Source organism: Molothrus ater, chromosome 8, assembly GCF_012460135.2.
Source record: "Molothrus ater isolate BHLD 08-10-18 breed brown headed cowbird chromosome 8, BPBGC_Mater_1.1, whole genome shotgun sequence".
Taxonomy (NCBI): Eukaryota; Metazoa; Chordata; class Aves; order Passeriformes; family Icteridae; genus Molothrus; species Molothrus ater.
This window is the reverse complement of record NC_050485.2, coordinates 7,857,088-7,881,824: the sequence shown is the minus strand read 5'-3', so window position 1 is coordinate 7,881,824 and position 24,737 is coordinate 7,857,088. Positions and strand designations below refer to the sequence as shown.

The window sequence follows — 24,737 nt, the reverse complement described above, 5'->3', positions numbered from 1 at the left end:
TGAGGGATCTGGCCTGTTATCTGTGGTATGGCTGAACCCTCATTTGATGCTGTGGGGATGGGGATGGCTGTCTGTGCCAGCTCATGGGAAAAGAAAGGGGAAATCCACATCCCCTCCTCTTGGCTGAGTGGAGATGGGAGGTGTTTGCCCTGGTGACAAGGACAGCTGGGGCATAGGACTACAATGACATGACTAGGACAGGCTGGCTGTAGGAAGCAGCCAGTGTTGGCGCACTGGCGCCAGGGTCTCTGCCTGGGTCGCCTGTCTCCCCTCCGCTGTTACCTCTGTCCTAGCTTTTTAAAAACAAAGAAGCCTCATCCCCTGCCTCTGTCACTCTGTGCATTGGGGTATGAAATTGGGGAGGGGGGAGCCACATGGCTAACAGAAGGGTGGGAGGGGGAGAGCCATTGAATCTGAAAGGGTGTCCTGTCCGAAAGGCTCTGGTAATTGCCTTTTTATTGTGGCAGCCTCCAGACCAGACGCGGGAGCTGGAGAAACCAGGAAGGCTACAAAACAGCAGGAAAAGTTGCTCTGATTAATATTACGTTAAATTAAAACTGATTTTCTGCTCTTTCTCCTCTGTTTTTTTCCATGCACTTCCCCAGCCCCCTCCCCACTTCTTCCCCTCCTCCAGCAGGTTCCACGCGTGCTGCCCCCTCCCCGCCCCTGTCCCTGCTTGGCTAGGACTGCCTAGTCATTTCCAATTCCTTCTTGTATTGATCTTCCTGTAGAAATCAGTTTTGTAATTAGCTGCAAATTAGGCCTTCTACTGGGGGTGAGCCTGCCCCCTGATTTATCACCAGAGTAATTCGCTGTGATCGGAGAGAAATTAAAATGAACTCAATTAGGCTTTGGATTTGCTTTATGGGCCCTGCTCAGAGTTTCAGGGGGAAAAATGACTGTGCTGGTGCTTAATAGTCTAATGAAAGTAAATAAAGGTTATTCATTGTAATAAACCCAGGGACTCTGGGATGAAGGGAGTCCACAGCCAACCTCTCCTTCTCTTCCTTTGTTGGTTTATGGCTTGGGGCGGTTTAAAAAGACTTTTGATTTTCATTTTATTAAGACAAACAGCTTTTGGGATAAAAGGCTGGGAGAGTGGGGGAGTAAAGAAAAGGTGGCAGAGCTGCAGAAGTGTGGAAAACTATGTTGGAGATAGGAGCTGAGTGTCAGCTTTGGGCCATGAAGGAAAATTATCCATTTAAACCCAACCCTGTGGCTTGCTGGTCACCAGTGTGATCTCAGGGTGCAGAAGTTTCTATGCAGTGCTGTCTGCCAGTGAACATAGATGGGGGGTAGGCATGTTCATGGCAAGCTACAGACAGGTCTGTGTGCAGAGGGAAAAGTGGTCATGGGGACATAGGGAGAGCACAGTGTGCACATTTATGGCAAGTTTACCAGAGGAGATAAAGCTTGTGTATAAGCACAGTGATACAGTTATGAATAGACAGGGCTATAAAAGGTATGTGCAATAACAGGTCAGCATCATAACAAGGGACAGAGAGGAGGAGAGGGATTTTGGTGAGGGAATCTCCCTGCCATCATCCTCACAGTGCCTGTGTGTTCCCATTACCAGGCCAGGCCCTCACCTGCTCAGATTTGATGTGCTCTGATGTTTGAAAGACGTCAGGGTAAGAAGGACGCTCAAAAACTCGATCTAAAGCTTCCAGCTGCTGCTGGGTGAAAGTGTCGCCACGAAGGTGCTTCCGCAAACTGTCCACGCTGCTCTGGGAATCTCCATTGGGAACTGAGCCCTCGGATACATCTGCAGGGCACAGACAGAGAAAACAGGGAGTTAGCACCACCCTGGCTTGGATTGGTAATGGATGCAGGACAAGGACAGAGCAGCAAAGAGGGAGGCTCTGTGCCTCCACCCAGGTAGCTGTGCCACTCCTGAGGGAAGAGGAGCTACAGGGGTCCAAGAGGAGCCCCCTTCTCTCTGATGGAATGGCCAGGCTGCTCCACTGGGTTCTGTGGGATTCTCCTGCCCAGGATGAGTGAGGCTGTGGAGAATGGCGCTTAGCTCAGAGATGAGTTTCGGTTCCGCTGATTTTCAGTGTTAAAAATTGCCAAATCTCCACTGCCGAGCATAAAATGGGAGCAAAGCACAGCGATTAGCATCGCTAGAAGACCACTGGAGAGGCAGTTCACAGAGAAACAAGAGTGCTGAGGATGGGCTGTAGTGGAGAGAACTGAGGGAGCCTGCAATGGGAAAAAGGCTCTCTTACAGTTTGGAGGGGAGACAGTCTCTGTTTTATCTCCCCAGTCCTATGAGCTGCTATCACTGTTCTAATTTCATCTGATCATATCATAGATAAACCTTTCATTCCCCTTAGATAACAGGGAAATCTGGTTTCTGACTCCATGTTTCACCAGAGACAAATCTCTCCCTGTGGGGCAGCTGTCCCATCCAACATATGTTGGTTTCCGTCCCATTCACCTATGTGTAGCTTGTGATTTATCATGACCCATATCTCTGTTATAAAACTCCCTCCAAAATGAGATGAATCTTTGTCTCTGCCAGTCTCCCTTCTTATCCAAAATGAATTATTGTATTACAAAACCTAGGTGGGAATTACAAAATTCCCACCTGCTCAGTGCGATTCAGCCTTTCTTGTATTACTTTGTTCTTACTAGGAATATAGCTGCCTTCTGGTAGAAGCTTCCCTGGAAGTGCATCTCTGTCCCTACAACAGCCCTCTGACACAGTCCAATCTCACAGCAGTGCCTCCTGCCATGCTCCAGGATGTCTCTCTTTCTGTTGTGCCATCCCATGTCTCTTACATCATCCCACTCATCCCCTCTGCTGTGGGTCCGTTATAAATGCCCTACCCCATCCAAAGTGATTTTTTTCCTGTGATAAACCATCTGATCACCTATCTGGGTTTGGTTTGGTTTTTTCCCTCTGTTATCCCCCAACTCAAATGAGGTGCATTTTTCTCTGTTATAACCCCTTTTTATCTAGAGTAAGTCTCCTGCTATTAGCATCTGTCATATCCAAGGTGAGTCTGTCTGTTATAACCTCCTGTCCCAGCTGAAGTGAATCTTCCTCTGTCATAATCCCTCATCTCATCTAAGGCAAGTCTTCTCATTATAATCTCCTCCAACTGTGCTGAGTATCTTTCTGCTGTCACATCTCAGCCTAACTTTGGCAATAATCTCTCCTTCATCCATGCTGATATACCTCCATACTCTCCATGCTGAATCCTTACCTACTGTGCTTCATCAGACACAAGTCTGCCTGTCTTATCACCCTGAGTAACCTAAGATCAGGTTCTCCCTCTTGTGCTGCAATTATCTTCCTGGTTTTTCACTAATATGCCTCATACTTAAGCCTTTCTTGGTGGCCTCCAGTCTGTGAATCTCAGAAATCTGCTGTCAGGAAATTGGTCCAGGGTTCTGTATAGACCTTTTCCTTCCCCCATGCAATCATGAGGTGCTCATGGACACATGATGCTCCCAGGAGCCTGGAGTGACATTCACTGTGCAGCATCCAGAACAATACCATTCTGCTGCTTCCTCTTTTAGCTCATGGATAGTGCCAAGATGGTATTTTCCTGGCACAGTTAATGCCCAACTGGTGGCCCAGAGTTATGACTGAGCCTGCTGCCTTCTGGCTATGAGATATATCCGTTTATAGGTGATTATACGATATGATATAATCAATAGTACATTATATACAGTAGCGTAGTACAGTACCACTCACAAGACCATAGAAAATATTACATATTGATTTGTCCCTGCCAGCAGCCTTCCCTCAAGCAGCCTCTTCTCTCTTTCTTTTCTACCCCAAGCCAGAGCAAGGCTGTTTACTGGCACTGATCCCTGCAGTTTTCTCCTCTCCCCAGGCTTATTTGCTCAAGAGAAAGTCAAAAATTTCCTGAAATCTGGAGTTCATGACAGATTTGACTAAGAAAACAAAGCAAGGATTAGGCTTGGTGGACTGCACACTGTGTGGGTCAGTACGGTTTTCATGTTTTATATGACACTGGGCTGTTTCTGCAGGTGCTGAATTTCAGGAGGACTAGAACTCTGGTCTTCCCTGCAGAAAGCTAGCACAGAACTCCTGGGTCCAGACTCAGGAAAAAAAAAATGTTTCTGTATCAGCCTCAACCTGTCTGCAGCCTGTGAAGCTGTTTGTCTTTGAGGATTTTTCCACGTGTCAGTCAGTGTGTATGATTGTACACACCATGACACTAATACACATGGGTATTTTTGCAGTAGATAATTATTCTGTTATTCTTTAGATTCTGCATCACAGTACATACTTGACCAGGCATTTGTCTGTGGCTGCTGGTTTTGGCTATACCTGATTTTCAAGGTTGGCAGCCTTAAACTCCACATGGTGTTTGGTGTGAGTGGACTGATGCACAGTAAAACTTTCACTGATTGTCATTAAACTAGATTTTACCCTTAGCGAGTTGCCCTGAGTGGTTACACAGATTTGTGCACACATGCACAGGTATTTGCAATTCTGTCTGCCTTCAGAGCCCTGTGCACATGTGTCTCCTGCATGTGCACAGGCCATACCTTTGTGTGAAGAAGCTGAAATCACAGCTTTCCTGAGTCGCTGTAAGAGTCTCTTTTCCTTCATTTATTCAGGGGCCCTTCAGATCTTGACAAATCTGTCACTCTAAATTTGCGGGAGATTATGGTGCTCTCTGCCTAGCACGGAGAGAGGTGATATATGATATCTGCTGCCCCTATTGATTGCCTGATCTGGTGGCAGAGGGCTGGCGAAATGAACTTGAAATGAACATCATGCCTCAACTCATTGTGCGTATAATACACTACTTAATCCCACATTTTTGAGCCGCTATGGAATTCAATTGATCAATCATGTCCCTCTGATAGTACTGTTTTAGGGGTTATTGCTGCTCTGCTCACTGACCTTTCTATTTATTTATTTATTTATGTCAGAGTGTGTGCGTGTGCATGTGCACACATAAGCGTGTATGTGTATTTGGGAAACCCAGGACCAGCTGATGAGAGATCATCTGTACAGTCTACAGGAAATGAAAGAGAAGGATGAAGGAAGGAGAAGGGTAAAGAATGGGGTTAAATAAGAAATAAGAATGATCAAAGCAAGCAAATGGATAGAGAGGGGTACAAAAGTTGTAAGGCAAAAGACAATGCTTTAGTTTAGGTTGAAATTCCTGGAGGGAAGAGGGATGAAGGAGGGGGATGGGCCACTCTGCCCTAGTCTATGCTTTAAAATCTGCAAAATCAGATTTTAGGAATCTCAAAGGAAACTTTCATAGAGGCCTGCAGGGTACCTCGATACCGATCTTGTCTAAACAGCTTGCAGTAGGATTTGGCTTAGTAACAGTAGAATGCATGAATCCCAAACTTCACAGAGCAATTATATGAATTGTGCATATTTATTTTACTTTTGAAGCAGAGAAGGTTTCACAGAGGTGATCCTGAAAGACAGATTTGTATGTCTTGTGTTGCTAAAGCTGAGACATTCACAGTCACAGATCGTTTTATTTTCTTCAAAACCAAGTGATTGTAAGTCCCCTGTGTTTATCTTCTGGTGTCAAAACCTGCAGAGGATGTGTTTTCATTTTTTCCTTGAAACTACAAGGGCCAGACACTTATATCTGATTTTAGATCAAAATTGAATTCTCATCTAAGGGTATGACTCTGTAAGCTGGACTATCAGGAGAAGCTTCAAATAGTGTAATACACAAAGTATGAGAGCTGACAGCCATGTGGGTGTGAGCAAAGGTGGCAGAAAAGACCAGAGAGGACTTTGGAGAAGAGATGGAGTCCATCAGAGGGCTGAAGGTGCTTGTGAAGAAAGGGCCTATGGGGAAAATCTGATTTGGGAAAGTCTATCAGATCCCAGGAGGAATGGCACTGTGGTGGGCAACAGTCACTTCAGCTGATGAAGAACAGTGCTAAAAGCTTATAGGACAGGTATTTGCCAAGAAAGCAGATATTGGAAAGGGTCCTGTTCAAAGGAGTAAAGGAGGAGTTCAGCTGCAGGATGAGTCTGAGGATGCCACGTGGGTAACTGTGGTAACTGTACCCAATAGGAAGCAGCATCATCACCTTTCCCAATTCCCTTTTAGTGGAAGGGAAACCTCTCTTTTAAATCATAAGAATCTTAACAAACTGCTTGAGAGGCAAACCATGGCATCAATCACCGTGTCCCTCACAAAGGCACACATTGCTGTCAGTGTGATCAGGCCTTGCACATGTGACAGGAAATATCTCTCCTCCAAGGGACAGCCAAGGGAGTACACACAGAAAATGTTTAGAGTAAACCCTCAACACAAGACACAGAAATGCTCCATGGGTGTTACAGAGCTATTCTGACAGATAACAAGGAAATGCTGTGCCAAAGAACAACAGAACAGCCTTGACTACATCTGACACATGGAATATGCCCATTAAATAATTCCAAAACAAAGAGACATTCTCAGGTCTGGAAGCCACAAAAACACCAAAATGTACAAGTAGCGCAAAGTAGCATAATTCATTACTTCCCTGGTTACAAGTGACAGACAGAACTCTTGCTCAGGGTGGGACAAGACCATCTCAACAAATAACTCAGAAGTATTGTTGACATAGGGAGATTTTTATGGTACGGAAACATCTAGGAAGGTCATGAGAAGCTGTGCAGCTACCACACAAACATGGAGATACTGCTCTCTTTTAGGGAAGGGGCTGTTACTATCCCTATGACGTCTGCCTGCAGTGCCATGGGGCCCTGATCTCAGCTGGGCCCTTGCAGCTCTACCAATAAAAATCACAGTCATAACAAAAGCGAATGTGACTGGCATGAGAACTGCCAGCCAGGTGACACAGCAGAACCCATCTAATTGTCAAAGGCTCCGAGGGAAGCACAACTGTCTGGTGCAGTGGTGCTGAGCTGGCTGCTGCAATGCTGTTCCTCTGCACCAGCAAGGCGACCCTGTTGTCTCTTGCAGCCTGCCTGCACCATCCCTGCCGGGGTGCTCAACTCAGAGCAGCCCTCTCCCACGCCCTTAGCATTTGTGGATACATGTGCTGCCCCTTCCCAAATCACACTTTTGTGTTAAGACTGCTCTTTCCCTTTTTCCGATTTCTCTTCTCTTTTTTCCCCCTCTGATGTGTTCCCTTGTCCCCATGCAGCCTGGGCCTGTCAGGCAGCTTTCCTGTCCATCCCGGGGGGCCTTTCCCCACACTGCCAGTTGTTGCAGTTTCAAACTCAATTGTTCTCCTCGGTACTGAGGCAAATGGAGTCATTAATTACCTTCTATCGGCTGGGCCGAGTTCAGAATGCGATCGATAGCCAGTGCTTGTCATTCAGGGCAGCCAGCCTTGCGCAGGCCCTCGCGCTGCCTTCAGTGCAACACGAAGGACCCCAGCACCAGCAGAGCTGGCCTTCAAACCTGGGTCTCAAGCTCCCCCTGGGAATAGCACACATCCTGCATCTGTGTCTGAACTGACCCCTAACCAAGAGAGAGACCAAGGACAAGAACCTTGTCCTGAGGTAGTGGGTCACAAATTTTCAGATGGCCCGGATTGTCTGGTACTGATGTCCTGATCCACACAAGCTCATCCAGTCTAGCTGTCACAATGTTTCTAGAGACACTGTTTGCATCCTCAGTAATTATTGAACTAATACTGTACTCCCCCCAGTAAGGATAAGCGCAAGGACTGGCAGTCCTTACCTGGTGATCTTTTCGCCTTTCTTGCCCCACTAGTTAGAGGTTTGGAAAAGGAAGGCTGTAAATTTTGGGTTGCGTTTCCTTCCAGGAGAATTTTTGTGGTCTTTTAGATAGTGCGAAAGAAGATGTCATCATCTCTAGATGGGTCAGTTCTGTGTTTTAGCATGTAGTAGTGTTGCAAGAATTCTGAGTGCTTTGATTGTGGTAACTGGTGGGGAGAAAGATGAACCTCAAATTCAGATGGGAAGGATCCTAAGTGAGTGCAGAATAGAGATGATGGAGCATGGAAGGGGCTGGCAAGATTCAGGAATGCACAGAGAAGGAATGTTATCAGACATCTACGCTGTGATGGTGAAAGAAGATACAGAATAAGTTCAGGTTATGTACAGTATCCTGCAGAAATAGGGATAGTAGGGCATAAATACTGGAGGATTATCACCTCAAGGAAGACCATCAGCCTTCATGAACTCCACTCTTGTTCAGATTCCTGTGTCCATTTGCCTCAAGGGAATCCACAAACCTGAATTTCAGTATGATAATTGATAGTACTCTGCTGGTCCATGTGTCTCTGTAGTTTAAGTGTGTCAGCAACACATAGACTGTGTGTATTTCTTTCTTACATGCTCAGGCTTAAAGCAGAAAGGCTCAGAAACAACAGATTTTATGTTTTGAAATGAGGGTATAGCTCACATGAAGAATTGGTGAGTAAGGAAGGCTGCTCATGCAGGGAAGTGAGTGTGCCTGACCGAAGAAGAGTGAGATGTGTGCTGGTGCCTGACAGCAGTGCTTTTTACACAGGGGTTGTGTATGACTGAGAACCCTAGATGGAGCAGGGACGGGCAGTGCAGCTTGAATACAGGGCTTATATGAGCAAAAATGGCAGTGCTCAATGAGAATGTAAATGTAATGAATTGTGTGTGCAAATGTGTAATGAAGTGTGTGCCCAGATCAGTCTTGGATTATCATGGGAGCATGTAAAATGCATTTAAAGAAGCGAGTGTGTATATGCATATGAAAATCATATGTATTTACTACTGTATCTAAGTGTATGATTGCAAATTTGGACAAGAGCATCTGGGAAATGAAGTCTGTGTTGGATAGTAAAAATCAGCACATCCAGCCTTTACTGAAAATGCCAGCAAAAGCCTTTCCAGGTGTTAGGATGCAAGCAGCTGTCTCAGATGTGTATACAACATGTACTACAGCATGTGTGAGTATGCAAGTTTAGCCTAGGTAGTAGTTTCCTAAGGGGTTTTAGCCTAGGTAGTAGTTTCCTAGGTCCAGTATCTCTTACTAGTGCTATTAGGTTTGACTGTCAGACAAACAGAAATGCAGCTGCCTCTAGAATCCAGTACACTGCTTTGTTTACATTGACAGACATGCATTCTGGCATTCTCATATAGTGAGCCAGATCCTCTGGTGAGTATAAAACTGTAAGTCTCTTGCATTCAGTAGTTGTACTGATTTACACGTCCTAAAAGTTATCAGAACGGTTATGCTGATTTATGCTGTTGTGGTGTCCACAACAGTGCCTGTAGTGCAGTGTCCTCGGGTACAGCTGCTGCTGCAGGGAGCTCTGAAGCTATGCTTTCTCTCTGCCAGAGAAAGTGATGCTCTCAGCATCATTGGTGTGGCTTAACTCTCTTCTCTCATCTTCCTAAGCATGTTTGTTGGGGAGCTACTTCTTGGCAAGATCCCCCTTGGTGAGCATATGAAAAAGGGGTGGCTTTTATTAGCTCCAAAGGAGAGAAGCAACACAAAAAATTACATCGCATGCTGCCCTAACTATGCTTGTTTAGAGAAACTGCTTGCATTTATGAAGTCTTTGGTGCGGAAAGCAGGGTTGCAAATGACTGCATCAGAGCGACAGTAAAGGCCATTAATTTCCTGTTATGTTTTCCTGTGTTGGGGGCTTTATTAATTTAATTTTACACTGTCGAACAACAGCGAGCGCTGACACCGCCACACTTGGAGGGGTTTTTTTTTTCCTCAAGCAGTGCTTTGCCTGATATGGAAATCAACACTGCTATCAGGACTGCTAGACACAAAGCAGGGAGCCCACAGCTGGAGTGTCACCATCCAGTTCCACCTCCCAGTTTGTGGGAATCCCTGAGATTCCAGTGGAGAGCACTGAGAAGACACCAGCAAATAGACTCAGCAGATCTGGGTCAGACCATGGACAGTCTAGAAAATATGAATTCCCCTTTAGACTGCTTGGTTCCATCGGCTTGGTCCCCCACTAATATGTCTTCTTTCCTTCTGTTTCCCTCTAGACTTTCCCTTCCTTTCATTCCACCTATTTTCCCCTCATGTACACTTTTACCTTAACCTCATCAGTCAAAGGAGTCTGTACCTGCCCCTGAGCCAGATACTTGTGAATCATGTTATTGGAAGCTCTTCTGAGTCAGCACTGAACCAGTATTCAAGCAGAGTGTTTTTAGAGCTGCCATTTTTGACGTGCCATAAAACAAAGGCTCCAATCACTCAGAGTCATTAAAATTCCCATGGCATTTTTTGCAAGAGTGCAGACATTAACCTGGCTGTCCTGAACAAAATCCAGCCTGAGTGATTACCCACAGCATATCTTAATTCTCCTGTGGTTTCATTTGGACATGGCACAGCAAAATTTCACAGTTGATGCTCTGTATTGTTCAACATCTGCTATGGTCCACCTGAGAGTCAGCCACATTTCAGTAGAAAATGAGATCTTAAGAATGGGAAGGTTAATAAACAACATATGATACAGGATGGATAATTATGAAATGCCATGCAATAAAAGAGCTACAGGCTTGCAATAGGCAGCAATCTGCTTGAAACATCACCATGCAAAATATTTTTTTTGAATCCTCATTCCTATAGTAACTAAACCATTAGTAGAATAATTTGTCATCTTTCTGCATGAGGTCGCATGAAGGCCATTATAGGTTCACGAAGGAACCTATACTAATGTGATCTCTATAAAATGTATATTGCAATATGTTCCAAATTGTAAAAGGTAGTCTCCAAACAAGAGAAGGCCCAGCCATGGGCAGCAATCAGTTTCACAAACAAGTGAGGTCTCTGCAGAGAAGAACCACAAGTATCTTTGACGATTAGCTAGTGGAGTATTGTTTTTTGTTTGCTGTGATTTAATAAAGTTGTCCCAAACTCTAGAACAGTTCTTATCTTCTTGGAAAGTCAGCCCTTCTGTTCAAGGCCTACCTCTTATCAGACTAGGTGCCGAAAGCCAAAGCAAAAGAGCACCAAGTCCTTTGGGAAACCAGGAATGGAAGTATACCTGTCCTTTATAACAGCCTTTTCTAGAGCATTTAAGAGAGGAGTAGAAGGCACTCAAGATCTGATGGACATTTCATAACAACAGTCACCTCATTAAGGTTTATGTCTAGAAATCTGTTCCAATGCAGATCCCCTACCTTAAAACCAGAATAGCTCCTCTGACCAAAAAAAAGGCAGGGCCAAAGAGAGAAAGAAATCCTGACCTGATGCACATCCAAAAGGAAACCTTGATACCCATGACCTGACTCCTGTTCTGGCTCTGTACTCATATGTGTTTTCCTGCAGCTGTTGACCTCTGTAGGAAGAGGCCTTTGTACCTTGAACCTATTGGGATGTAAGCAGTAAGATGCTTGGATGAATGAAAAAAAGTGAAAGGAAAATGTGAATCTAGGCATTATTTTTAGGCCTCTTAACACAACTCTGACATTTTAAAGGGGCTTAAGATGGGCATGAATTGCATTTGACCCCTATTTAAAGCATCCTTTATTTTATCTGATTGATTCTTGGAAAAATCATCTTCAAAGAGCTATGGATGGAGACAGACAGAAGACAGAACATGTCTGGTGTGTGTCAATAGATAGATACAAATATGTATCTGTAAATGCTTCTTTCCAGCCATCTACTACTAAGAGAGTTATCCCTCATATGCAGTATCCTAGAGCTTAGAATAGCCTCTGCAGGCCAATGCAAAGTGCTGTTTTATCAGCAGAGATAGCTGGAGTCCTGAAAGTCCTGAAAGCATCATAAAATGTTCACAAACTGCATTTTTTTCAAGCAAGGTCTGGTGACAAAATAAACACACTGGTTTTTCTTACTTTCTCCCCTCCAATCAAATTGCCTCCTTGCCCCTCATCTATCCAGTCAAGATTCTCATGGGCTAATTGCTTGGTGAGATCTTGTTGTTCCCCCGGGATCCAGTGAAACAAGGCTAGAGGATCTGATACTATCACTTAGGGAAGTAAAGAGCTTCTGCTTTCCTTCCAAACAGCAGGAGCAGCAGCTCTCATTTTGGGAGGAGGGGTTTCTGTGGCCCTGACTGAGAACAAGGTGCTTAGTGTTTTCCTTTATCACAAAAAACCACTCCTCTATAGAAATGATTTACATCTATGAACAGCAAGCGATGCTTAACGTTACACTGATGTAGACTTGGGAGTGCAGAGATAGACAAATTAGGAGCTAATTGGTGCACTGGGGACTGACTGTTGGGCCCCCTTGGCTGCTGGATGTGATCACGAATAGAAAGAAAAAAAGAAAGAAAGAAAGAAAGGGAGAGAGCAGGAGCCATCCTCCAGCCAATGCCTCTCTAAAGGTTGGGATTCCTGAGGCCGCTTCTGTCTAGTGCTGTCAAGGTCAGCAGGTTCAGGTTCACTGAACGGTCAGGATGGTTTGAATTACTGGCACTGCCTGCCGATTCCTCCGCTGATCGTGATCCGTCTTCCAGCACCAGCTGCGGGATGATGCTCCCCAGCCATGTGCTGTGCACGGTGTGGGGCACAGGGAATGTCAGAGAGGCAGATGCTCTTGTTAAAAGGATAAGTTTTTAGGAAGATTTAAGGACCCAAGGCAATGCTGAAGAAAGGCACATGCTCCAACCACTGAGCATGTGGAGACTAGGTTTCCAGAAACAGCCATTCTGGTCCATTTTTCTTTTACCTGGATAACTGCACATTAGTATGTGCAAGTCTTTATTTAAACAACACTGCTTGGACATTTTCTCCCCAAACACATATAGCTCTGTGATCAGGCTAAAAGGCAGGGTAGCCAGCATGTTCCTACAAGGCAGTCTGCAGAGAGTGCCAGAAGGTGCTCAGAAAGCTGACTGCCAGTGTGTCCCGCAGCAGGTAGTCTTGGAGCCACTGAAGAGACCTCACCAGAGCAGGTGGGGAGAAGCCATGCCTGCAGAGGTATGAGTTTGCATAGCTAGGCTGGCAGTGTCACAGATGTGTGCCTGCAGTGGCACCAGGGTGTGGCTGAGTGCCTACGTGTGTGTGTGTGTGTGTGTGTGTGCGCGCGCCATCCAAGCAGCCACAGCAGCAGTAATAGCAGAAGTATATGAGAAAGAAAGTGGCAGGAAAGAGCAACAGGAGGATTTAGAAGACAACACAGTTGTGTAGAAGTAGTGTCTAGTGTTTGTCTTAGACGAGAACGTGTCCACAGGCATCCTTTACTTGCTTTCAATGGAGTTGCACTACAGAGAAATCTGGCCCTCTCAATCTGTAAGCTGAAGTGCTTACTCTTGCTTCTTATTCTGAGCTCTGTTGTGTTCCTCTGTGAGTCAGTCACTCGTGTGCAATAGCTATGGATACGCAGCTTTTGTACTCACACCTCTGTGTCTGCTTGCCACACGCATTTCTACACCTGTTGAAAACTCCATGTAGAGCTGAGAATGCAAGAGACTGCCCATATCTGGTGCCCATAAACAAGACCTCTTGCACAGCACCCTTGGTGCTCACCAAGACATGGAAGAGATCAGGGTTAATGTCATGATATCTGCTCCACAGAAGGGAAGCCCCCATCTCCTCTAAGCTTAGCCCAGCTATTCTAATGAGCTCTGTGTGTAGCCTGCTCTAGGAAGTATGTTGTGCCTACTGTCACCTCTCTTCAACTCCTCTCCCAGTTCCCTCTTCCACTGCAGAGCAAGGGGCTATGGCAAGAAGGGTCAGAAACAGCGCCCAGTATCATGCTGGTTTACATTAATGAGATACACACAGTGTAATCCGGCAATGGAATCAGCTCTACAAAAGGAGGTAATAGCAGGCTGCCATGAGCAGAGCAGCTCAGGTAATTGGTTTATCTATCTAGAAGCAGTAGTAGCAATCTCTGCACAGACAGAGTAGCAGTAAAGTCTCTTCCTTAAGGCTATTTCCTTTGTCTTTTCAATTGCTTGCACATCCATGTGAGATAGAGAGAGAGAGAGAGAGAAAGAGCTAGAGAGAGAGAGAGGGAGAAATGTTAATTTGTGAATTAATGGCTTTTCTCTGCGGAATTGTAAATTCAAATGTCACCTCACAGGGTGACACTACTCTGGGCTGCTGAGGAAGCAATGATAAGATCCCCCCATCCCCATGCCGACATATACCCATGCCCCTCCCCTCCCTGAAGGATAGCTACGAAGTGGAACATGCTACTTTTAATTTGCAGTAACACCACAGCAGAGGGATGCAAGAATGACTGCTCTCCAACCCTCCCTTCCACAACAAGCTGGGCCACATCTTTTCCTCTCTACCTCCTTCCACCCCCTCTTCAACCCCTCCCATTTTAAACTGTGTCCAAGACAACACATTATCTCAACTCCCCCCACCCTGAACTAATCAAAGGATGAGCTAAGGGAGGGCTCTTTAGAATGGATGCCTCTGCAACCCTCTCCTCTCCTGCAATAATCAGGTGAATTAATGACCCTGAAGTTAAAGTGAGCGCTGATACTCAGGCGTTGTGCAGCGTAGGGGAGAAAGCCTTCATTGTTTTCGAGCAGGAGGCGGGCAGCAGCAAGGGAGATTCATGGATGGAGATTGAATATGCAATTTTCTTTCACCTTGCCAAGAGCTGCCCCTGGGCTGCGCCTGGCCTAAATTTTTTTTTCCTCTTGCCATCTCTGCCTTATCCGGCCCTCCCACCTCCCTTCCATTCTTTCCAGAAAATTACCTTCAAAATTGATTTCCACTTTTACAAACAAATATAATGGGAACATGATGGGGGAAAAAAATCTTGGGCTGTGATGAATTAGGGCTGTCAGGTGCTTCCAAGTCTCCTTTGTTTTTGTTTTACTGCCTGTTAGGTTCTTTGTTTTTCCACCAACTGGGAATAATGCCCCTGCCCACAGTCCCCATTGTCCATGGCTACCTTCACAGGATATGGCCACCACCTGATGTCATCACTGTGTTATCCCTGCTCTCCATCACTGTGAACAAACAGCCACTGCTAACAGGCTGTCCTGGCCCTTCACACCAGGACACAACTGATCCTGTGGAGACGCTGCATGTCCCAAACTACTGGTGATCTGGGTCCTACAGCTCAGGTACAGATCTGTTGATTTGCCTCTGATCTTCTTCACCCTCCTCCTCCTGTTTTCCCTTGCCTTATTCAGTTGATGGACAGATCCCAGCGCTCCCTGTTCTGACAGATCAGCCTGGGTCATTGGCATGTCACCATGACCCATGTTTTGTGTCAGTGCCATGTCACCTTTATTCCATGGTAGTATTGCCCTTATGTCTCATTGCTATGTCACTTGACCCGAAACCAGTGTCTCTCACTTGTCATGGCATCCTCATCCACTGTTATACCAACAACCCTCTAAAATACCATTTGCCTGCACATTGCCAGCTATTTCTGGTTCCTTTTGCAGTTGATTCTGTCACCCACTGCGCATTAACCTGGGACCCTCATGGGTTCAGACACCATGCTCCTCTGACTCCCATACTCTTTGCATCCATGACAACTTATAACAGCCACCTCCATGATTGCAGGCAGACCCAATGTAAGACTCATCTAAAGTGAACAAGAAGATCCAGAGAACCAGGCATCTAGCAAAACTGGGGAGCAGCCTTTGCACAGGTAGAATCATTGAGGAGGCAGAGACACTAGGAGGAGTTGTAGCTGCCTGACTCTTGTTGACATGTTAGCTGCAACAACCACTCCCAAGAATGAGTCAAAAAGTGGAAAAATATCTAACCACGAACTAATTACCCATAATAAGCAGTCATAAAAGCACACACTTATGGTACTCACACAAATAAATGTAAAGAAAAGCTCTATGCATAAGTAGTGTCCACAAAACATAGCAAATTAACATTAAAGACACAAGAATGCAAACTGAGACACACAGAGGTACTAATGTAGGTGCATGTCAATTAAATGTAATTTCTGAATAAACAAATAACTTACAAAAGTGTATGTACACTAACTAAATGAGAACCTGTAACTCAAAGTAATTTCCTTAAATTAACATGTACAGAATCAAATAATGTAAACAAATACAGAATATTTACATAAATAAACAGCCTTTATACAGGCAAGAACAACCAATATGTGTATATATAAATATATATATAACATACACACAAATATATAACCTCAATGCAAATACACATCTGTACAAACTATGTACAGAAGTGCACAGCACTAGCAGGCTACATATTCGTATCCAGCAACCACAAAGATACATTGATACTCCAAGTATGTAACAACACATACACTCAGAATATACATACAAATATACAACATTCACATATAGTCTCAAAATGTGAATACAAATACCTCGCATTCATAAAAATACATAGCACTAATACTGAGCCATACATGCCCAGATATCCATATGATCCACAGTATCCATCCTCCTACTAGGCAATATTATACACAGCTTAACATACACATTTTCTAGGTCTCCATAGGCATGCACAAAAATACGGGTCCAACCTGCCACTCACCCCAGTACACAGGCACAGATAAGTAGAGACCAGTGATCCTAACACAGAAATACAAAAACCAAACAGGCGTGCTTTCCTAGAGATACAAATACACAATCAGAGATGCACACAAATACAACTACAGCCAGACCAGCTTGTCTTCAGAGAATAGCAGCCCCTGCCAAACTAAGCAGCACTATAAGCTCTGGAAGCAGGGCATTCTGTCCAAACTGCTTTCTGTGATGTAAGCTGTTAACTCTCCCTTACCTGACTTCTTTCTGAGCAATGTGTACTCCCCAAAATCCCAGCGTGTGTGCAGACACCTCACACAAACACATGTATCCTGTTTCTCCTGCTTACAGACTGACCTCCAGATTCCTGGTGCAGCAGCCCACATTTCTGTCAGTGCTGTGCTGCTTATTCACTGTCTTCTGCTTCATCCAGTTTCCCCCTCCTCTGTTTTCCTATACACACTCTCCCTTTTCTGACATCCTCCTGCAGTTTATTTATAGAGGTGCAGGATGAGTAGCAGGTGCTTTTCTTATGTCCTTCCAGGGGTCTCACTAGCCAAAGACCTCCAGGAGGGAGAAGTGGGTGATCACTTGGAATAAACTCCCTCTTCAATTTATATTTTCATCTAGAATCGCAGGGAGTGTTACCTAGACTTGTGTGTATGAACACAGTGAGCCTGGTCCCCTGTGACTGCTCCTGTTTGCAGAGATACACCATTTCTGCAAGCTGCCAGCCACTGGAAACTCACCCATGCTGCATAAAACAGCAGTCCCAGAGAAAGTAGGAGAAAAACATTGTGAGAGTTTGAAAGACTCCAGAATCTGCTCAGCCCATCTGCACATCCATAAACTGCTGTGTATACACCCCACAACTCTGTGTGATGGTTGGAACATAGGGTTAGCACCTGAGGCAATATAACTCCATGTGTCTCCGGTGTCATTAAGACTATTGCTGACCTGCAATAAAGCAGCCATATAGAATAACACAAACAAGTCAGCTGTGGTGACAAAAAATCACACTGTGAAACAATTCAGGCTCGCCACAGACAGTAGCGCTGTTCCATCATCACCTACAGGGGTCCAAACAGACCCTGTTGTCTTCAACAAATCTTAGGGTTTGAGGAGAACAGAAATATACCTACTATGCCCAGAAATGAACATACATCAGGCCATGACACAGTCAAGTGGAATGACTCACTCATATTCTTAGCAAACATATGCAGGCAGCATAGAAAAATGAATGAATGCATTTCCCCACAGGACAGCACTGGGCTAGACCTCTGCTCTGGTACAACTCCAGCATAAGCAAAGCATCACCATACTGCAGATGACAGCATAAGCACACTGTATGTTCTGAAATGACCCCAGCATGCTGTGGAACACTAATATCACATTTCATGAAAACACACCATTCTGAACATGGTCCTGCAGTGACGTAGCTGTATTGACCTCACTGTTATGGCCAGTCTGTTTTCAACCAACACATTATATCAACTGCAGTAACAACTCTATGAATTGCAGTGACAGCACAGTAGAAACTGCACCAGTGAACCAACAATTACCATGTTGAAACACCCTTACTGTATGCCGTGATGCAAACAAACCACAAAAAGCAATTCACAGCTGCTCCTGTGAAGAGTGTAATGGCCTTGAGTGCAATGGGGCAGCAGACCAAGTAGTGATACAGTTAATCTCATCATTAGCATCACAAACCCACAACCTATAGTGATAGTTACAATAGGATAACCACAACCAAACTGCCTGCAAACACATACTGTGTGCCACTGACAATGACACAGTCATCTGAAATGTCATAGCTATGTCTCTCACACAGAATTATCCCTGCTACTCTGAACAACACAAATGGGATCATACTTGCAGTGGCGTACTCAGCTGCTGTATATCTGCTCAAAAACTTAGACACATTACACACCTCTGCTCTGTGTTACTTTCCACTTGAAGAAAATTTTGAACCCAAGTCTTTAAAACAGTTTATGTCCTGGGGCAGTATTTTAAAAAAACAACTTTCAGTAGTGGAACTGTCACAGATGTCTCTGCCTCACACTTCATCAGGAGGCATTTTTGCTTTTCCAATATGAAAATCAGATGACATCAAGGTAGGAAAAGTCCCAAGCTAAACACTGTCAAGACCCTGCTCTGCACTCAGAGTCCTCCCATTTGGAGTGAGGAAAGAGAAAACCACCTGTAATAAAAGCACTGATTTTCAGTAGAGGGTCTTGTGGCAATAACAGTCAGAAAATTACATGAGCAGCAGCAGCAAAGAGAAGGGCAGTGATGCTGCCTATCCTATAGCTCCAGGATTAACAGTGCAGATACTCCTACAGATAGTGGGCAGCACCCTGTTCAGCACAGCCCAATTCCATTTGAGGAGTATTGGTGACCCATCTGCACTGATACAGTTAACACTTCTTGGAAAAGGCCACCAGATCTGTAGAAATCTTGGTGACACTTCATTGTCCCGCTGCACTGACACAGCCCTGCATTACTAGGCATCAATGCAACTCACTCTAATCATCAGAATGACAAGTGAAGGATGGGAAGGAGGGACTTCTGCCTTCTCAGGCTTGCTCCCCCATCTCTGTTGGGGATTCCTTCACTGCAAACACCGTAAGTATTATTGCCATTTACAGTAGTGATCACTCCGTCCCCTCCTCTCCCACAAACCTAGCGCTGATATTAGCAGTGATCACACTAACAAGCCTTTGGGTTTTATTACTACTGATACTAATAATACTGGACACATTATGTCTGCTCCCACCAATAACAGGCTGCAGATATGATCCCTGCTAATGTTGATAATACTGGGGGATATTATCTCTGCCATTGTCAGCACTGCAGATATTATTACCAGTAATGCTGTCAAATACTACAGATACTGTCAAGGACCAAGATTAATAATGCTGAGAATGTTACAGCACCAACCTCACTGGAAGTTGAATCCCAAATGAGAATTTAGGGTTAGACAGGAAGTCTGTTTGCAGCCTATTATGGAAAGAAAGGGCCATGTCTCATAAGAATGGTTTCGTAAAAATTGCTGAAGTTTCACCCAGCTGAAGATGCAGCGTTATGCTGGCAGCAGCTTGATATACTCTTTTCCTGTTATCTAATTACTTATCTATATCTATCTATCTATCTATCTATCTATCTATCTATCTATCTATCTTTCTATTTATCTGTCTTTCGCTTTCTCTGCATTTCTCCTTTTTTTCTCCTTGTACCATGCTCAAGACTACAATATGAGTGATACTAAGTTTTTGTTAGTGCCTCTGGGTCACCCCAGTTCTCATTCTTTTAGCTGCCAATTAAGGGATTATGAAAAAGCAGAAATAGTTGCATATTCTTCCCCTTTGTCCTTCTGGATATTGTACTGCTGCTTCTTAGTCTGGCAATGACCCTGCTGAACATGGTTGGCCTGCCAACACAGAGTACTGCAACACTCAAACCATAAAGAATTCATGTTTTCTGATGCAACTTGATAGTGTAAGACCCTCACTGGTCTTGAGAAAGTCATCACATGCTGCAGGGTGACCTCTGCCTTTGGAAGATGGTGGGTGTAAGTGAGGGTGGGTGTAAGGTCAGAGGGAAGTTACAGCTCCACTGGCAATGCCCACAGTGCTACACAAATGTTTAGTTAAGCATTTTAGTCAAATTATTTTCAAAATCGCAGGAGACCAACTCTATCACAAAAGTCAGAAATTTTGCAATCACTGGTTATAAACTGAAGCTAAAGTGTAATTTGGTCTTAACAAGGCAAATCCTGACCATCCGTTCTTGGCATTCACCTGAGGAAGACATACTGAGTTTTGAGGAAAGACTCGTGGCCAACAGTTCCTTGTGACTAGTAGACACTCAGAGCTGCTTCCCAGCTAGCTCTCTCTCAATGTCATACATCACCCAGGCCACCCCTGCACTTGCAACCAGTGTATTTGGTAGGTTGGGATTCCCACTCTTTCCTCTAACTCCCTGTGGGGGACACACCTGGCTGTCAGCGTCCATCTCTGAGCCCACCTCATGCATCCGTCTGGCTCCTTCTGTCCAATCGGGAGTTCTCCTACATCATCTTGACACATAATTATCTCTCTTCTTCTTAATCATCTATGCTACTGTCTAATGTAGACACCAGCTGCAGCAAGGAGGACCTGGGGGAGGGGGTGTGCTCACATAGAAGCTTCTCTGTCTTTCTCCTACCCTGTTCCCCCCAGCCATCACAGAGGTTGCTAACAAGGTTTTCAGAACTGGTGATTCAGGAACAGTTTGGTACTTCCCCTTTCTGCTGAACTGCATTCCTCACAGAGGAATCCTTGCAGCAGAGCTGGTCCAACAGAGCGGAAAGAAAGAGAGAGCAGTGCTGCTTCTTCTGCCTCCTTTAGGGAAGAACCACTCCCTAAATGCTTGGAAAGTAGATGTGCAAAGCTCACAAGGGCTTTTCAATGTGAGAATAAAACCTGAAGTTAAGAAAGAAACTGCAAAAAAGTGTTCAGAAGCTCTGGGAAATACTGAGAAGGTGTATGCATCCAGCATGAATATGAAAGAAATACTCATGTTGTATCTCTTGACAAACTTTTCCTACTCCCCATCTCAACTAGAAACAATCAGAATGTTCAGAGCTACAGAGGAGACTGCCCAGGAATGAGTGAAGATCACTGGCTTTGCAAAACTTCCCCTTGCACCCTTCTAACCTTAGGACTCAGCCCCACAAAGGGACAATATTTTTCATAATTTCTGAAGGCCAGTGTGAGCCCAGATAACGCAACTCATGGTTAGAGATGTTGAGCAGCTAGCTGGAGGTCCCATGTGAGCTTTCTCTGGATCAGGAGCACGTGTCCCTGCAGCAGATATCTGGGATGGCAGGATTAAGGCTGTTATCTAAGGCAGTTGCAACCATATCATGTAACTGCCACCTAAAACTCTGAGAGCTAAAGACAAACAACATCTGCAGGATTGTCTGGTTGGAACCTTTTTGATTCCTAGTGGGATATTTGGGCACTTGGCCAACAGCAAGGAGCTGCATAGTGTCACTTGCCTAAATCAAATCTGGAATGAATTAAGGACAGACACAAAGAATAGTTCTTACTATCAATATATCATTGTGAAGTGTCACAGTCTTAGATGGCTGCTGTGTTGTTTCTGTGTTTAATTGTACTGTTCCAAAGAAAGCTCAGGTTCTGAGGCTGGAAGTGACTGAGAGGCTGCATCTAAAGTGGGATAATCTTTCCAGGTATAACCTGCATAGTAGCTAAAGCCAGATTGAAGAGTTTAATTTCTAATGAGATGTGGAGGCACCATGTTGAGAGATGGTGATCACCACATTGGACTGTATGAGAACAGAGGTTCACAAAACCATCAAATAACTCCAGGAGATCTGCACCACTGTTAAAGAAATGTGTCATTCAGTTTGAAATGTCACTATTTCCTGTGTATGTAATGATGGCAAATGCTGGAAAGGTTTGCAATACTTGTCTCTTATTCCTGACATTTTTTGACTTTGAGGCATTGACTCAGTCCTTCCATTGCTGCACTTTTTTCTTAGCTGGGCCCTACTGCCATCTAGCTGGGAAATGGATCTTCCTCTGGGGCCCCGATCCAATTTCCAATGACATCAGCAAAAAATCTTCCCATTTGCTTTAACAGAAGCTGAAATGGGTTCTTGCATCTAGTTTTACTTTGTATAAGGGAGGAAGGAAACATGATGACTGCCTGTTGTTCTTAGGATCACTGTGTTTGTTTGGATCAAAAACTTACAGATGTGAACCTCACCAGAACCAATACTGAGAAAATTACTAGCAAAACCTCAAAATGCAGCATCTGTCTCAGGAGAGCTTTTTCTTCTCACCACATATCACAGAGACCTCTCATGTTCTCTTGCACTGCACAGCATTGGGATTACAGCACACACAGCACCCTGAGCCACCTATCCTAAGAGGTCTTTCCATGCAACAAGCAACACAACATACTGAAGTCAGAACTGAACCCAACAAACTGGTCAGTCAATATTCTTTAAAAAGTTCACCTCCTGGCCCTCAGGTTTAGAACTAATCAAATTTAAAAAGACAGACTTAAGGAAAAGTGTTTGAAAGCCACCATAAGAGCACCAAGGCCTTACCCACCCCTCCTGACTCAGTCTAATTAGACCTGAGGCTCCAGCTTTTGATTAATTTCAGGATCTTTGCCCTGAATACTTCACAGCAAGTAGGATGCAAAAGAAGAGAGCTTAATACTGTTTCATTATAGCCTTATTGAAAGGCTTAGAAACAACCTTAGGATCACAATACTCAGAAGACCTCCTGTTCTGCTTTCAGACTGTTGCAAGCATGACAGTTCTGCTGTGGTAGATGCTACTCATTGAAAACTGGGCCCTTGTGATCACCAGCTAATGTAGCTCGTAGCACATCACAGGGCAGGGACTTGTTTGCAAGTGGAATGAAAGACAACTCCCACATTGCTGGTGCTTCTCCAAGATGGCATTTAGTTTGAAATCAAGTGAGTCAGGGAAACCATGTTTACCCACAGTTCAAAGTCCGGGCACCTGCTGGCTCCTTGGGAGCTCAGTTCCAGCCGTTTCCAGCAGTGAATGAACTTGGGATCAGCTCCAGCAATGGAGACGGCTCTCTGCCTGCTGAGCAGATGTCTGGAGATGCAGCCTGTCATGAAAGGCCTCGGAAGAAGAGCATTCCAAGCCAGCAGGGCAGTGGCGGGGAACTGGTCTCTGTTGCTAAAACTGATCTAGCCCCTGGAGCAGCTGCAAACCTTGGCCTGAAATTGGAGCCTGTACATGGGGACAAAGAATATAAAAGGGAGGATGAGCTTCTCCCCTCCCCCTACCTTCATCACGTTTCCTCTTCTCGCCATTCGACCGAGGAATCCCCAGGATCCCGTTAATGGAGTAAGAGCCCACTGGATCATTGGAGGCACTGGAGACAGGAGGGGATGCTGTGCTGGGCACTGGACGAAAGGAAAAGGGAGAAAGGGCCATCAGGAGAGCAGCACAGCACTCAGGGATCCCCAGCTGAAAGCTATGCATGCCACCAGTCTAACAGGAAAGCCTGGGCACTAAGCAGATTCCTGGTCCTTCAGGCTGAAGGACTTACTCTACTGTATCCCAGCAAAGCTGCATCCCAGCTTTGCTTGTCCACTGCTATACTGTAGCTTCACAGCCTTCCAATACAGGGCCATTGATAACAAGTAAGTGTATTCCATCAAGAAGCTAAATGTTGTTACATCCCAGTTCAGAGCAGGCTTTCAAGGTAATCCAGTGAAATGCTGCATAGGCCACATTCTCTAGTGACTTCCTAGTCCATCCATATTTTACCAGATAATTTCTTCTCAGTATTTTTTCACCAGGAGTGCACATGCTCTGTCTTAGGCAGACTAGCCTCTTACATGCCCACCTGAAACACTTAGTGAAAAAATTACCTTCTTAGCATAGGTTAGAAGCACTTCAGTGCTAGCCTATTAAATTCATTTCCCTACTGGAATGACTGGGTGATACATACTACCACCCAGATTAATGAAAATCTAGTGCCTTCCTTTTGTACTGACCAATATCAATAGGCAGAATGCTCTGGCCACCTGGCTATCCGAGATTGCTCATGAATTTTCAATATATCAAAAGTGACAAGTAATCCAAATTAGAAATGATCCCTTCATGATAATCAGGCTTTTAGAAAATAGAACAGGTAGACCTATGCATCCAGCAGGCATACCTATTGTGTCCCAGTGTGTCCCAGTAATGGAAAGAATATCCCAGTTCTCTTACAGGCCACTATTCATCATTCAGCTCATAAAGCACTGATCTGAAGCAATCAATACATCCAACAGAAGCCTTTCAGGATGGAACAGAACCTTTCAACACTCTCCAATGTAGACTCACTTCCTAGAATATCCCAGAGCAATGAGACTTCACTAGAAGGACTCACAATCACTACCCCAGTTCAGTCATTGTGTTCCCTAGACATTGCACTGCTGGTCCAAGAAGGAATCTGCCAGCTCCATCTGTTGTGATCAGTGATTGCCAGTCCAGCGAGCAAGTCCATGTTAAAAGAGCATCCAGAAATGTTCTTCCGTATTTGCCCATTGTAATCCTGAATACAGTTTGTGTACAGGACATCTACCAGCTCTGTCCGATGCAGATGAGCATTTTCTGGTAAATCCTTGTGTAGCAGCAGATTCTCCATAACCAACAGAATCTAAGAAAGTCTTAGGCCACAAATAAGCCACTGTAATTCACAGTATCCCAGAATACTGCATGTTTTTCCTGCTCTAGTTTGTCACTAGATAAAGCTATGCTAGCTATGCTAGCAAGAGCAGACATATCCACCCCACAGCTCACAGATTAGAAAGTATCTCATCACACATCTAACACAGTA

The 24,737-nt window shown here is 44.7% G+C and overlaps 1 protein-coding gene across 4 annotated transcripts in view; it reads right to left on the bottom strand.

Annotated features, from left to right (window-relative positions):
* PAX2 (paired box 2) overlaps nucleotides 1-24,737 on the bottom strand; it is an 83,064-nt gene that overhangs the window by 23,579 nt on the left and 34,748 nt on the right. For all 4 annotated transcript variants that reach the window (XM_036386002.2, XM_036386001.2, XM_036386003.1 and 1 more), the window contains exons 5-6: nucleotides 23,194-23,313; nucleotides 1,590-1,765 (exon numbers count right to left, since the gene is read on the bottom strand). In XM_036386002.2, the coding sequence (XP_036241895.1) occupies nucleotides 1,590-1,765; nucleotides 23,194-23,313 (296 nt within the window). The remainder of the gene's footprint in view (nucleotides 1-1,589; nucleotides 1,766-23,193; nucleotides 23,314-24,737) is intronic.